Genomic DNA, 13,972 nt, shown 5'->3' on the forward strand with positions numbered 1-13,972 from the left:
GAAGGAGGGAGGAAGGGAGGGAAATAAGTATTGATGGCACCTATCCCTTGCATTGTTGCTTGTGTATAGCATCACAGCTGACAGTGCAGAGCAGTCTCCATTGGCCATGCACATGGTCTGTCCACCCTGTCACCTCTGCACGTTTCAGCTCAACTTGTCAGCAGGCTTTTCTAGGGAAGTAGCTCCTGTGTCGAGTGGTGGAAACCTAAGGACATGTCCATTCACAGTGATGTTAGTTTTCTGTTGTGGGAAAGTGTGGTTCTGGCTGAACATCATACAGAATAAGATTATCATTTATTTCTGTACAGAAACAAAAAAAGAACTGGTTCTAGAAAGCAATCCAAAGTGGGAGGCGCTGACTGAAGTCCTGAAAGAAATCGAAGCAGAAAATAAGGAGAGCGAAGCCCTTGGTGGCCCAGGTAGGAACAAAGGAGGTGATGACATTGGCCTACTCTGTTGTTTCTGAGACAGGATCTCATTGGCCCAGATTGGCTTGGAGCTTGCTTTGCATCAGAGGCCAGCCTGGACATTCTGATTCTGCTTCCTAGTACTAGATTCCAGGCAGGTGCCACCAAACCCCACAGGGCACACAGGCATTCAGTGTCAGTCGCCTGGAGCCAGCGCTGCTTCGGTTCCTTCATTCGCTGAGCTTTCTCCAGGTTGAGTCATTTTGTATTCATGAAACACAGTCTTTATTGTTCAGCCTCTCAGGGCTTCTACTTAAAGATTCAGCACATTTCCATGTCTGTATTCACCAGGTTTTAAACGTAGACTTGCCCAGGGATCGGCTAATGGTTTTTCTGTTTCATATGCCCAGTCAAGTATCTTTCCAAAGAAGCTTAAATGCTTCTATTGACTGAGCCCTCGAAAAACAATTCCAGTTGTAGGCCTTCTGCCTTCAAACACAAGCATGCTAACAGACGAGCACTGTGGACTAAGACAGATGTGTAAATTAAAAATAAAGCAAGATAGAGGGTAAATGCATGTTTGAAAATACAGACTGAACCTTTGAACTGCCAAGTAGTAGAGGCAAGCGGGGCGGGGCAACGGGCACCTGGGAAAAGACACTGAAGAATCCAGTAAAGGCAAGCAGGGCAGGGCGACGGGCAGGGGGGAGGGGGAGGGGGGCACCAGGGAAATGACACTGAAGAATCCGCTAGGAAACCAATGACTGTGCACTAACGTAAAGTCACTCACGAGGCTGGAGAGACAGCTCAGCCCTAAGACCACTGGCTGCTTTTGCAGAGGAGAGTTCAGTCCCAGCACCCACATTAGATAGCTCCACTTGTAACTCCAGCTCCAGGGGATCGAGCGCCCTCTCCCACCTCCACGGGCATCTGCATGTTCACGCTCATACACACTCACACACTTTTTTAAAAAGGCATTCAATCCTTATATTAGTAGATCCTGGTGATAATTACCCAGTTACAGTACTGTGACCCACAACCCAGCATCACACGTGCTCACTTAGGTAAAGTGAAAAAATTAATAAAATATGAGGTGGGGGCAAAATTGTCTCCAGCAGACACTGAGGATGTCGACGTTGGTGTGTTTCCTGTTTCACATTGTAATGTCACTAGGACGCACCCATTGGCCTGCACTCAAGGATAGCTTCGCATATGGCCCGACACAAAGTTTATAACTTGAAGCGTTATGAGGGGCTGGTGAGATGGCTCCATGGGTGAAGGCCTTTTCTGCCAAACCAGATGACCTGAGTTCATAACCTGGAAACCACATAGTGGTGGAAGAGAAAAGGGTTCTCTGACCTGTGCACACACACACTAAATAAATTAAATAAAATGAATGTAATTAAAATTTTTAATTAAAAAAAACTGAGGGGATTTTGTGACTTTTTTTTATATATATATATAACTTGATTGCACAATTCTCAAGCAGCTAACTAGAAACTCACTTTGTAAGCCAGACTGGCCTTGAACTTTAAGCCATCCTCCTGCCTCTGCCTCCTGAACTCTGGGGCTTGAGGTGTGTCATGACATTGGTTTTTATAATACTCATTTTCATTTTACTTAGCTAACTGTAACCAGAAATTACACATATATAGCAACTGTATTGAGACATCTTAAGTTTTGATATTAGTGACCTGCTTTCAGCTGGGTCTTTAATGCATGATATCTTGTCTTGACCAACTTAAACTATACCAGTTTGTTTGCTCTTTCTTAGTAATAATGGTGCCATCTATCATTGCTGGTTTCTGTCTTTGGAGTTTTAAATGCTGTTTTTACTGCTCTAAAATTAACCATTAGATACAATCTTCTCTGAGAATAATTCTTCTACTTTTAAGGCTAGAAAACCACCTCCATCCCAGAAGTGAAGACAAGCCATCTTTTCTTGTGATTTAAGATTTTACATTTAACTCTATAATCCATTTGAAATGTACTTTAGCGTCTAAGAGCCTCTAGAAAATGATTCATTTGAAGCTTCATTAAAACCTCCACTGTTCCTTGGCTCTAAGTAGTTCTGGCTTCAGGTTTGCTCCTTAGATGGGTCCAGAGGTGAAAGCTTGTGGTTGCTACCCAAGCCCCCTTTTGAAAAATTTGTAAATTGGGTCCTTTAACGAGGGCAAGATGCCTTCTTTTAGAAGGGGACTTAGGGCGGCCCAAAGGAGCCTAGGATGGGAGTGAGCAAGCAGTCATGTGTTCTGTCTGATTGCAGGCCAGGTGTTGATCTGTGCGAGCGATGACCGCACGTGTTGCCAGCTGAGGGACTACCTGACTGCCGGAGCAGAAGCCTTCCTGCTGCGGCTCTACAGGAAAACCTATGAGAAAGATGGCAAAGCTGAAGAAGTGTGGGTAAATTATAGAAAGGGGGACGGCCCAAAGAGAACTACAAAACCTGACAAAAAAACAAAAGACGCCCAAAACAAAGAGCGTGTTTCCACCAAAAGGGGGGCTCTCAAAAGGAAGAAGCGAGAGCTGACTCTGACGCAAGTGTTGGGGACTGCCGAGGAGCCGCCAGAAGAAGGCGCCGTGGAGGAAGACCTGCGCAGACAGACCGGCAGTAGCCCAGAAGGCTGTGGGGGAGAGATTAAGCATGAATCATTTGATTTAAATGTGTCATCCGATGCAGCCTATGGCATCCTGAAAGAGCCTCTGACGATCATCCATCCGCTTCTGGGGTGCAGCGACCCCTATACCCTGACGCGGGTACTGCACGAGGTGGAGCCCAGATACGTGGTTCTGTACGATGCAGAGCTCACCTTTGTTCGGCAGCTGGAGATCTACAGGGCCAGCAGGCCTGGGAAACCTCTGAGGCAAGTCTGCCTGACAGTTCTTCAGGCTTTAATACAAAAACTGTCTGGCCTGCATGGTGGTTTTCTTACCTTTAACCCATGATGAGGCTGGTTTCACACTGCTTTCTGGTGAATGTGAGAATGCTCTAGATGGATGTCAGCCACCCAGGCTGAACTGCAAGCTTCCAGCACCCCTGGTATTTTCCCTTACCGTGTTCATGTTCTTTATGTCTCGGTGTGCCTCTTACAGGTACAGTATCTGGAAAGTCTAGGAAATTGATAATGTTCTGTGCAATACCAAAGGTTATAATAGCGACATAGCCAAATGTTGTTAATCTTCTAAAACACCTTTTAAGATCTTAAACATTTTTCCTTACATGTGTGGGTGTGTGCACACCATCCCAGCTTGCAAGAGTTGTTGATGCCTTCCACCTTTTTGTGGGTTCCAGGGGCCACACTCATATTAGACAGAGAGCACCTCTACCTACTGAGCCATCCCACCATCTCACAGCTTACAAACTTAAGAAGTGACTCTGAATTTCTTTCCCATAAACCAACATGTTTCAGGAATTTTTGTATCAGGTTTTCTTGGGTTTCTAGAAATATCTTAAAAACCTACCAATCTATCAGATAAGAAAGAATACAGTGTTCTCGCTCTCCAGCTAGCTAAAGGGAAATAAATACCAAAAGTAATATCCTGAACTCAGCCTGAACCAGAAACACAGCCAAGAGGAGCCTTTGTCACAGGGTAACTGAGGCAGCCTTTCATAGCAGAGGCAGTAGAGGCAGCAGAGAAGGTGACCAGGGGTAAAGACCCTAGCAAGAAGAGCATTGTCCAATAGTCAGCTACAGCCTGCTAGCCTTCAAGCTCCCAGGCAGTTTATGTGCACTAAGCTTCTTGCCCACGAACAGGACACTGTCCTGTCAAGGGCAGAAGAGATCTGGAAATTCAACTGCTTGCTTTGTCAATGAAAAACTCGGACTCAGAACTGGAGGTTGTTAGCGTCAGTCACATTCATGGAGCAGCTGAAATCTCCTAACTCACCCAGTGGCCTTTCCCCTCTCTAACTTCAAAGTAAGATGGTCTGGGAGATTCGTGGTGAAAGTAAAGCAGGCTTAAAAGGAAATGCCTCTAACGGGGATGAGGTGGCAGCGGTGTGAATTGATTCAGCCTCAGCCACAAATGAGAAAGAAATGAGTTCTCTGTACATCTTTAAAAACATTTATTTTTAATGGTGTGTGTGTGTGTGTGTGTGTGTGTGAGTGTTCCAGTTGTCAAAGATGCCACAGGAGGGTGTAAACGTTGGAGTTAGAGGCAGCTGTAAGCCACCCAACATGAGTGCTGGGAGCTGAACTCTGGTCCTCTGAAAGAACAGGAAGCACTCTTAACCAACAAGCCATCTCTTCAGCCCTAAAGCAAGGCCCTTTAGAGACCCGGGGAAAAAAAAGAAAAAAAAATTAAGATTCCTGATACTATCCGCATGTTCCTGGCTCCCTTCTGCTGTGACATGGATAAAGGGACCTGAGAGAAAGTACAGAGGGTAAAGGTCTTAGCTGTTTAATTTGTTTGCTTGTCGTTAACACTGAATTTCCCTAAGCTGGTTCTAATGATGGTCTCCTATTTCTAAGCTATCATTTGGCAGACGTACAAAGAAAAAGTTAAAAATGAAGCCTCTAAGAGATTTTGTGGGCTTCACTTTTTGTTTATAGTTATGAAGAAAGAATTCTTATCCTCTAGTTCTGTCTCAGATTTTACCTGAACTATGTTCCTCCTTTTGCTGAAAAGAAAAAGAAAACTTCCCTGTGAAAACCCTAGGCGGGTCTGGTGCAGCCTGTGGGAGCCTGCGCTCTGGGGGGGGGGGGGGGGAGCTGCGCACTCGGGAGGGGAGGGGCAAGGCTTCCTCTTCCACGGTGTCCTGTGTCTTGAGCCTCCAGGGTGCTGCTCTAGATGCTCGCTCCACGGTGCTGTACCTTCCAGGGACTAAGATTATATTTTTGCAGCCTAAAAGAGTTCTTTATGTCTTAACCCACAGGGTTTACTTTCTTATATATGGAGGCTCCACGGAAGAGCAGCGCTACCTGACTGCTCTGCGGAAAGAAAAGGAAGCTTTTGAAAAGCTCATAAGGTGAGGCGGGTGGCCCGCGGGAACCATGCTGCGCCTGTCGCCTGTCGTGGGTCCTACTCCGGGTGGGAATATTAAACGGCTCCCTGAGGAGGAGTACGGTCATGAGTTGGGGGATGGCTGGTGCCCAGCGCCTGCCTGCTACACACTTCCCTTCTCTTCCCTCTCTCTTACCCCTGCAGTTGCTCACATGGGTTTTATGAGTAGAATACAAGTTGTATGTCTTACCTGAAATTCTTGGAACCAGAAATATTTCAAATGTTGTGATGTTTCCATGTATGTAATATATGTGTTAGTGATGGGATCCAATCCTGATCATGAAGTTCATGTGTGTGTTAGACATGTAGCCTGAAGGTCACTGGAGACAACAAGCTGGGCACTTCTGTAAGTGCCACCAGCATAGGGCTGGACATGGGATTTCCTGTTGTGCCGTTGTGTTGGCCAGCCAAACACTTTACAATTCGTAGCATTTTGAATTTCAGATTTTTCATATCAGAGATGTGTGTAAGGGAAACTGCTTTTGACTGTCGGCACCAGACATGCCACAAAACACTGTTCTAGAAGGGACACTCTCCAGCCCTGTACCCTTTGCTCCTTCCTTTCAATTGTGGGTTCCCCTCCTTATAAAATCTCTGGTTTGCAGGTGGGTTGCCACTCTATTGTGTCTGGGAAGAACTTTTTTTTTTTTTAAATATTTATTTATTTATTTTATTGATGAGTACACTGTAGCTGTCTTCAGACACACCAGAAGAGGGCATCCAATCTCATTACGGATGGTTGTGAGCCACCATGTGGTTGCTGGGATTTGAACTCAGGACCTCTGGAAGAGCAGTCAGTGCTCTTAACCGCTGAGCCATCTCTCCAGCCCTGGGAAGAACTTTTAATCTCCACCCCCTCCCCCATTCTGACCACTGTAACTAAGTGCATGCTGTTCTTCTGAACATGTGTATCTATTTTTGAGTATGGATGTTGTGTTATCAATCCTGGTGGTTTCAGGCAGTTTAACAGAAGGAGCTGTTTATGGGACTGTCACAAACTGACTGGCTACCCTCTTACCCCTAAGCATCTGGGAGATGAGATGACCCACCAGGAGCCATACAAACAATTGTCATGGACTGATGATCTAAGGGGCGCCATGGAGCCAAGCCAGGGAAAGCCTCGGCCAAAGAAATCAACAGCTATGTCTTCGTAATGGGCTTTCCATGCCTTGGACATGGGCAGTGTCCAGTGGCAGTAAGCCTGGCATGGAGCTAGATAGAATCCCAGAGTGGACAGTGACCTATGGGGTTGGCTGTGGGTGTACAGCATCTGTATACCCAGGTTAATCCAGCACAGACATTTCTAGAATGGGTATTTATAGTTGAGTCCACTGGGACAATGCCCTTCCCTTTACATCTTCTAGAACAGGGGCGTTGCCTTGAAGCTGCTGGACAAGTAGCTTTGCTACTCTGTCCTCTTAGCCTACGGAAGTGCACATGCGATTGTTTCTATTGTGTAGTGTGAGTGTGTGTGACTGTGGGTATAAGTGTGTGAGTGTGTGTGTGTGTGAGTGTGTGTGTGAGTGTGTATGTGTGTGAGTGTATATGTGGGTGAGTGTGTGTATGAGTGTGTGTGTGAGAGAGTATGTGAATGAGTGTGTGGGAGTGTGAGTGTGGGGGTGTTTGTGAGTGTGAGTGGGGGTGAGTGTGGGTGTGAGTGTGTGTGAGTGACTGTGTGTGTGAGGGAGTATGTGTGTGTGTATATGAGTGTGTGGGGGGTATGTGTATGAAGGGGGGGTGTCTGTTTTAAAGCTATTTCAAAAGTAATGTCTTATTCCACAAGTGACCTCTTATTCACAGTTCTCAGAGCCCTGACTGTCCTCTGAGTGTCCAGCAGTGACATTCCTTATTGAGCATCTGATATATGCAAATCTGTGAGGAAGGGGTCACACTGACCAGAGGTTCGAAAGCTTGGAGCCTGGGGACTCTGTGGCAGCACAGCACATTCCAGGTGGCATGGGCTCTTGCTCTTGTAAAGGTGTCTATGAAAGGAGGCAGGGGTGCAGTTGTCTTCTGAGAGGAAGCTGGCAGCAAAGATAGTTTAAGAAAGAGAAACGCCATAGGGTGTTTGCAGCTTGCCTGAACTTAGGAGAAAGTTTACTGTGGCAGTAAAAAGAGCAGACTCTTGCCCAGACCTCCAGGGGAGATGTTCAGGACAGCACTGGGCTGCTAGTTAAACTAACCAGAGGGGAATGAATCAGGCAGACAGGCAGCAAATGAGGGCTGCTTAGCTGGCTCAGAGAGAAGTAGACTGCAGACAAGCGCAGAGTCAGTTGCTGCAGAGCAAGGGCAAGGTGCTGCCTGCTGAACCGGTCAGCAGGTCGCAGTGAGGAGTCAAGATCGCTTGACTTTGCTGTGAGACACTTGTATTGCAGAAGGGGGCTTGCGTGGATGTTATCCACAGAGGTTCCTGAGCTCCCCCATAGCCGTTCACATAGCACTGGACATCCTAGCACTCCAAGCAAGCCTGGGCTACACAGTGAGCAAAAGGAAACCGCTGACATATTAACGCAACAACAGAAAACATCAGTGCCTGGTGTAGGTAAGAAGGGGTGCTTCTGACACTGTAATGTGTGCTGCTCAGCAGGGCTTGCTTTCTGTATGGTCTGCAGTTCCTTCCTGGGATGTACATTTTCTCAGAGATGGGAACAGCACCAGCCTCATTTGAAAGCAAACCTTTGGTGTTTCAATGTGACCCTGGATAGCCATAGCAGATGCAGGATGCCAAGAACCCACCCAGTGAGTTACATGCACCCTGTAGTTAATCTTTTCAGATAGATTTTATTGGCATTATTCTATTTTACAGGTAAGAAAACAAATTGAGGCAGGGAGCCACTGAATGACTTATTCCAGGTAACAATGCCAATAAGAACTAGGTCTCTGCTCCTGCCTGTGCTATCCACCCACAGACAGCACATTCATCAGGAAGCCCCCCCTCCACCTCACACCCCCATGTGATCTGTAGCTTAAACTTGTGAAAGTGGTAGAAAGAGAGAAAACACAAAAATGTTAGAAAATGGTACTGTGTTCTTGACGATTTGCCTTTGTCCTCTCGGGTACATTGGGAGTGACCAGGAGTTGCTGCTGGGGTCAATGCCAGGCAAGGGTTTGCTCACAGAGCCCTTGGCCCTGGCCTACAGGATGAAAAACCATATACCAGAACCATTCTGTTCTACACAGTGTTTCAGGGAGTCGTGCTCTGGAGCACCCCAAGCCTGGGGAAAACACATCCCTCCCGCAGTTCCTTCTGTCTTACCTAGCCCCGTCTGCTACAGTTCTCAGTTCTGTGGTTTGTTCATGGTTGCTTTGCTTCCTCAGCTCTGCTGCAAGCCTCAAGAGAAAACAGTCCAGCTGCACTGCGCTGGCACCAGGCACAGATTAGACTCTGAGTTCTTAAGCCTCATGAGGTAATCATCACATGCTCTGTGGTTTTAAGCAGGAACCACCCAGCTTACTGTGATCCAGGAACAGTCTCCTAACACATGTGTGTGAGATACTGGGTTAATCTGAAGACTAGGAAGATTGTATGATCATATTTGTTACATTTATCTGTGTATCTCATGTGTGTGTCTGTATTCATGCATGCATACGTGTACACTATGTGGAGGTCAGAGGACAACTTGCAGTGGTCAGTTCTTCGACCAAGTGGGTTCTGGAGCTTGGATTTGGGTGGTCAGGCTTAGTGTCAAGCCATCTTACCAGCCCAGTGATCACATTTATATCCTGATCCCTTAACCCAGAAGAGGGAACACTCCATAATGCTTTCAAGCACACCCTGGAGGAGGGGCTGCTGCACTGCTCTTTCCCAGATGCTGGTTGTCTGTTGTAATCCCTGACATAATCTTTATTCTTGTATTGACCTTGATTCCTCTTTGAAACTAAAGGTGGCTGACGGGGCCTTCCACCTGAGGGGAGGGGAGGGAAGGGATCAGAGGTCCAGCATGCCTGAATTTTCTTTTTCTTTATCATTGACTGAACTCCCCCTCCTGATGACCTGAAAAATATCTGACTTTAAATGATTTCATTTGTTTTTCAATGCTGACAATGCCTTAGCCTTACAGCAGACTGGGGCAAGCTCGGTCATAACAGACACTAAAAGAGTGTCTTATTCGCACTCTAGAGGGTGGGAAAGGAGGCCCAGCGGATTGGCTGGGCTCCTCCAGCCAGTCCTCCCACGTGTTTATGTCTAATGTATCTCTTACATTCGCCTTACCACTCCAGTCATGTGTCAGAGACCATCCTCCTGCCTCAGCCTCCTGAGTCCTGGATTATAGACACCCCTATTGCCAGCATGTAGATTATCTTACAGATTAGATTTTTTTTCCAAAAGATTAATCTAGAATGTTGAGATTAGTCAAGTGGTGCTTATGGCATTTGTTCCCCAGGGAAAAAGCTAGCATGGTTGTCCCCGAAGAACGGGAAGGCAGAGATGAAACCAACCTGGACCTAGCAAGAGGCACAGCAGCCACAGATGCTCCCACTGACACTCGGAAAGCCGGTAAGCCCCACCCTGGGCCTTGCACCATTTTTGCCTTTAGAGGGAGCTGTGAAATCCCAGAGCCACATAGCTGAGCTTTCTACATAAACTTAAAACCATGACTCAGGCAGGGGAGAGTGCTCATTGGTAAGGAGCTCTTGGCTGCTCTTGCAGAGAACTTGAGTTCAGTTCAGCACCTACATCAGGCAGCTCACAACTGCCTATGACATTAGCACCACCCTGTGGCCGTTCCAGGGACGTGCACTCTTGTGCTGTATATAAGCTCATGCAGGCACACACGTACATAATTAAAATAATAGTAAATGAGTTTTTAATGAAATGGAAATGATTTGGTGAGACAGCAGAGGAACTCTACCAGTGAAGCCTTAAGAGAGCTGCGAGGACTCTGTGCCCGGAGAAGCTGGTTGGCTCACACAGAAGCTGAAGGATGGTTTCCCCAATCCCTTCTTGGTATCTCTCCAGTCCCCGGTGTTTGGCATGCCACCGAGGTCTGCTGGACTCCAAGTATAGCACCCTTATTCACAAGGGCTTCCACTTCCGTGTAAGCTGCCATCAGCCAAGCAGCCTGAGAGAAACAATAGGGTTAAAGATGATTTAGCCTCTGCTGACATTGGGCACATTCAGACCACTGGGCCGCTGAGTTCAGTGGACCTAAGGTGAACAGCTTTCATGCACTGCCTGCCACAGGTTCAGAAACAGACCCAGCTGCTCCTGCACTGAAACCCTGAGCTTAAGGACTTCCTTCCTTCCTTCCTTCCTTCCTTCCTTCCTTCCTTCCTTCCTTCTTTTCTTCCCTTCTATCGGTATTTGTCAGGGCCTGGAGAGAGAGGGCTATAGAAATGGCTCAGAGTTAGAGTCACTTGCATGAAGGCTTGAAAATCTGAGTTCTGTGGCCTATCCCACTGGATAGCAAGAGAAAAGCCACCCTGAGAATTGTCCTGATCTCCACACATGTGCTGTGCACGTGTGGCCTGAGATATTTATTAAAACTGTGAGTGTGCTGGCCTCTAATGCAGAACTTCTACTTCTGTGCATGGGAACTGGGGTCACTTCCCAAAGGCACATAGCAGAGAAGGGCCTCCGGCTATGTGCTCTGGGGAGCACTGATTCAGAATATCTCTACCCTTTTTGAAGTAGATACTTAACTCTGCCTTGTTTGGTGAACTTCTGGGAAGAACTGCAAGCCTGTAAGGCAGGATGAAGGAGGTGAGGTCATGCTGTAGGCACCACACACAAAGCAATTCCTAGAGCTCTGCCCTTTGGCAGCCTGAGTTTCCTGTTGATTCTGTAAAACACTACACAAACTTGGTCAGGCACACATTGACCTTAACAGGTCTGCAGGCTAAGCGTCACTCATTAACTTCAGGGCTCTTTTTATCCTGGCAAGTCTGAAGAAGAGCCATCTCCTTGTTTTTCCAGTGCCTTAGAGACTGTATGCATTCCTGGCTCATGGCCCTTCCTCTACCTCACAGCTATGCTGATGTTTTCTCTGACCCTGGTGCCTCTCCCTTTCCTACGTGCTTAACCAGGCCACTTTGTCAGTTCTCTGTTGCTATGACGAATACCTCGTGAAACAACTTAGGGAGGAAGTAATTGGACCTATCTCAAAGGTCCCAGCCACGCCCAGCCTCATTGCTCCCAGGCCTATGATGAGTCAGAACGCCGTGGTGGAAGGCTACGGCAGCAAGCAGACAAGTGTCAGGGTGGCCCTCTCGGTGGCCTGCCCCAGTGGTCCTCCTCCTCTAATGGCCCTATCTCCCAGCAGTCCATTCAGCTGTGACTTCATCTCACTACCTTCCTCTGGCCTCCACACATGGGCTCAACATAGCTACACATACACATGCCACACACACAAACCCTCACATACACATGTTCACATATATACACACACAGATTGCACTCATACCCAAATGAGGTTGTTCTTAAAGCAACAGCATTAACATCCCTGGAGTTTGTTGAAAATGCAGTTTTTGAGCTTTTGGTCCCACACGCCTGCCGCGTTCAGAATCTGCTTGCTAGCATAGCTCCAGGTAGCACATCCGTGAGTAAGAACTGTTCCCAGCATCTTCCCTTTCCCATCATCCCTAGACCCAAAGGCAAAGACAGTAGTTCAGAAGGCAGTCTTCTTAGCCCCTGTTGCACATAGGGCCTAGAAATATAAGGACCAGCACATGCATGTATGCATGCATACATACATACATGCATACTCTCCATGAGAGCAGAGGGGAAGCAGAGCAAAGGCGTTTGTGCCGTTGTAAGACACAAACTACAAGCACAGTCTGACTTTCATGTTGACTCCATTTAATAAATTCTGTTTTTAGAATGATAGAAAGTGCTATAGCTTAAGTGTTAAATTTATCCAACTTTAACAACAGAAACATTTAAACCTATACAAAGTCATCTCTAAGTGCTCTTCCCTGTGACCCAACCTAAATTCCCCTTTTCATAGGTGGCCAGGAGCGGAATGGCTCACAGCCCAGCATCGTGGTGGACATGCGTGAGTTTCGGAGCGAGCTCCCATCCCTGATCCATCGGCGGGGCATTGACATAGAGCCAGTGACTCTGGAGGTGGGTGATTACATCCTGACACCCGAGCTGTGTGTGGAGCGCAAGAGCGTAAGTGACCTTATTGGCTCTCTGCACAGTGGCCGACTGTACAGCCAGTGCTTAGCCATGTCCCGCTACTACCGGAGGCCTGTGCTGCTCATTGAGTTTGACCCGAGCAAGCCCTTCTCCTTGGCACCACGAGGTGCCTTCTTCCAAGAGATGAGCAGCAATGACGTGAGCTCCAAGCTCACACTCCTCACCTTGCACTTCCCACGCCTGCGGCTGCTCTGGTGCCCCTCCCCCCATGCCACAGCCGAGCTGTTTGAGGAGCTGAAGCAGAATAAGCCACAGCCTGATGCAGCCACAGCCATGGCCATCACCGCGGACTCAGAAACACTGCCTGAGTCAGACAGGTATAACCCCGGCCCCCAAGACTTTGTGCTAAAGATGCCTGGGGTCAACGCCAAGAACTGTCGCTCCCTGATGAATCAAGTGAAGAACATCGCAGAGCTGGCCACCCTGTCCCTGGAGCAGCTCACGAGCATCCTGGGGCACTCGGGAAATGCCAAGCAGCTGCACGACTTCCTGCACACTGCCTATGCAGACTTGGTGTCCAAAGGCAGAGTGAGAAAGTAACTGCTCTCATGTGGCTATTTATTGATCATTTGCATAGCAATTTGTTCTTTCCCAGGGAAATTAGGGACTGGCATTCTGTCCCCCAAGGCATTTGTCCAGAAGCCAGGATTTCCCCCTGGCTCTGTGCTGATGTGTGGGCTTGCCTCTCCTTGATGGCTCTTGCCCCTCTCTGCTCTGTCTATGACAGGTCTGCAGTGATCCATTTTCGATAAAGTGTGGTGACACCATGCCTCTTGAAGCAGACACAGCCCATATTTGCTTTTCAGGCTGGTAAAAAGCACTCCATCATGGTCCTAACACTGGCTCCACAGGGCTTGGTAGGCCTGCGTCGGGGCTGCTGTTCCTAACATGCTTCTTCACCTCACACTCATAGAAACAAACTAGCCCTCTTGTCACCAGGTGTATGTAGCATGTACTATGACTTGATTGTTTAAGCCAGTGTTTTTAACAGAATTAATTGCTTATGGACATGATTTGATGAGGTAATAAAGGGCTCCTCAGAATTCTTGGTTTCTCGGTGTTTGACCTACAAATTCCTACTCTAAGCCCAAATGGCAAGTCAAAGTGTCCCCCAGACCTCACTGGCGTAAGATGCCAGTGCCATACCAGAAGCACGCCATCTCTGCCTGCCCATGGTCGTGTCCCGACTGTTTCTCCTTGCCTGGGTAAGGACTATGTGAGCAAAGGCGGGCCAGGTGTTTTCTAGATGTGCTTCTTACTAAAGGATTGTGGATAAAAGGATACATCAATGCAGAGAACACATAAGAATTCAAAAGAGATACATAGGTGTTTAAAGACCCACAAACCAATCTCATGATTGATTAGACTGGATTTTCTGTGTTAAAATGGGATTCAACTCATCTTTATGCTGTTTGCAAAC

At 47.4% G+C, this 13,972-nt stretch overlaps 1 protein-coding gene across 1 annotated transcript; it reads left to right on the top strand.

Annotated features, from left to right (window-relative positions):
- The first annotated feature begins 202 nt into the window (after positions 1 to 202).
- Positions 203 to 13,595, top strand: LOC114616606 (DNA repair endonuclease XPF). Its single transcript, XM_028762033.1, has 5 exons — positions 203 to 419; positions 2,674 to 3,271; positions 5,284 to 5,376; positions 9,797 to 9,909; positions 12,359 to 13,595. The coding sequence occupies exons 1-5, from the start codon at positions 230 to 232 to the stop codon at positions 13,090 to 13,092; spliced, it is 1,728 nt and encodes a 575-aa protein (XP_028617866.1). The 5' UTR covers positions 203 to 229; the 3' UTR covers positions 13,093 to 13,595.
- The last annotated feature ends 377 nt before the right edge of the window (positions 13,596 to 13,972 follow it).

The sequence above is a fragment of the Grammomys surdaster genome, unplaced genomic scaffold, assembly GCF_004785775.1.
Source record: "Grammomys surdaster isolate TR1022 unplaced genomic scaffold, NIH_TR_1.0 332678, whole genome shotgun sequence".
NCBI lineage: Eukaryota > Metazoa > Chordata > Mammalia > Rodentia > Muridae > Grammomys > Grammomys surdaster.

What these genes read in the sequence shown, in the direction of transcription:
- LOC114616606 (XM_028762033.1), top strand. Translation starts at nt 230, where the DNA reads ATGTTAGTTTTCTGTTGTGGGAAAGTGTGGTTCTGGCTGAACATCATA. An exon ending in CGAAGCCCTTGGTGGCCCAG is followed by an intron (nt 420 to 2,673) that starts GTAGGAACAAAG and finishes GTCTGATTGCAG; the next exon opens with GCCAGGTGTTGATCTGTGCG. An exon ending in GCTTTTGAAAAGCTCATAAG is followed by an intron (nt 5,377 to 9,796) that starts GTGAGGCGGGTG and finishes TTTGTTCCCCAG; the next exon opens with GGAAAAAGCTAGCATGGTTG.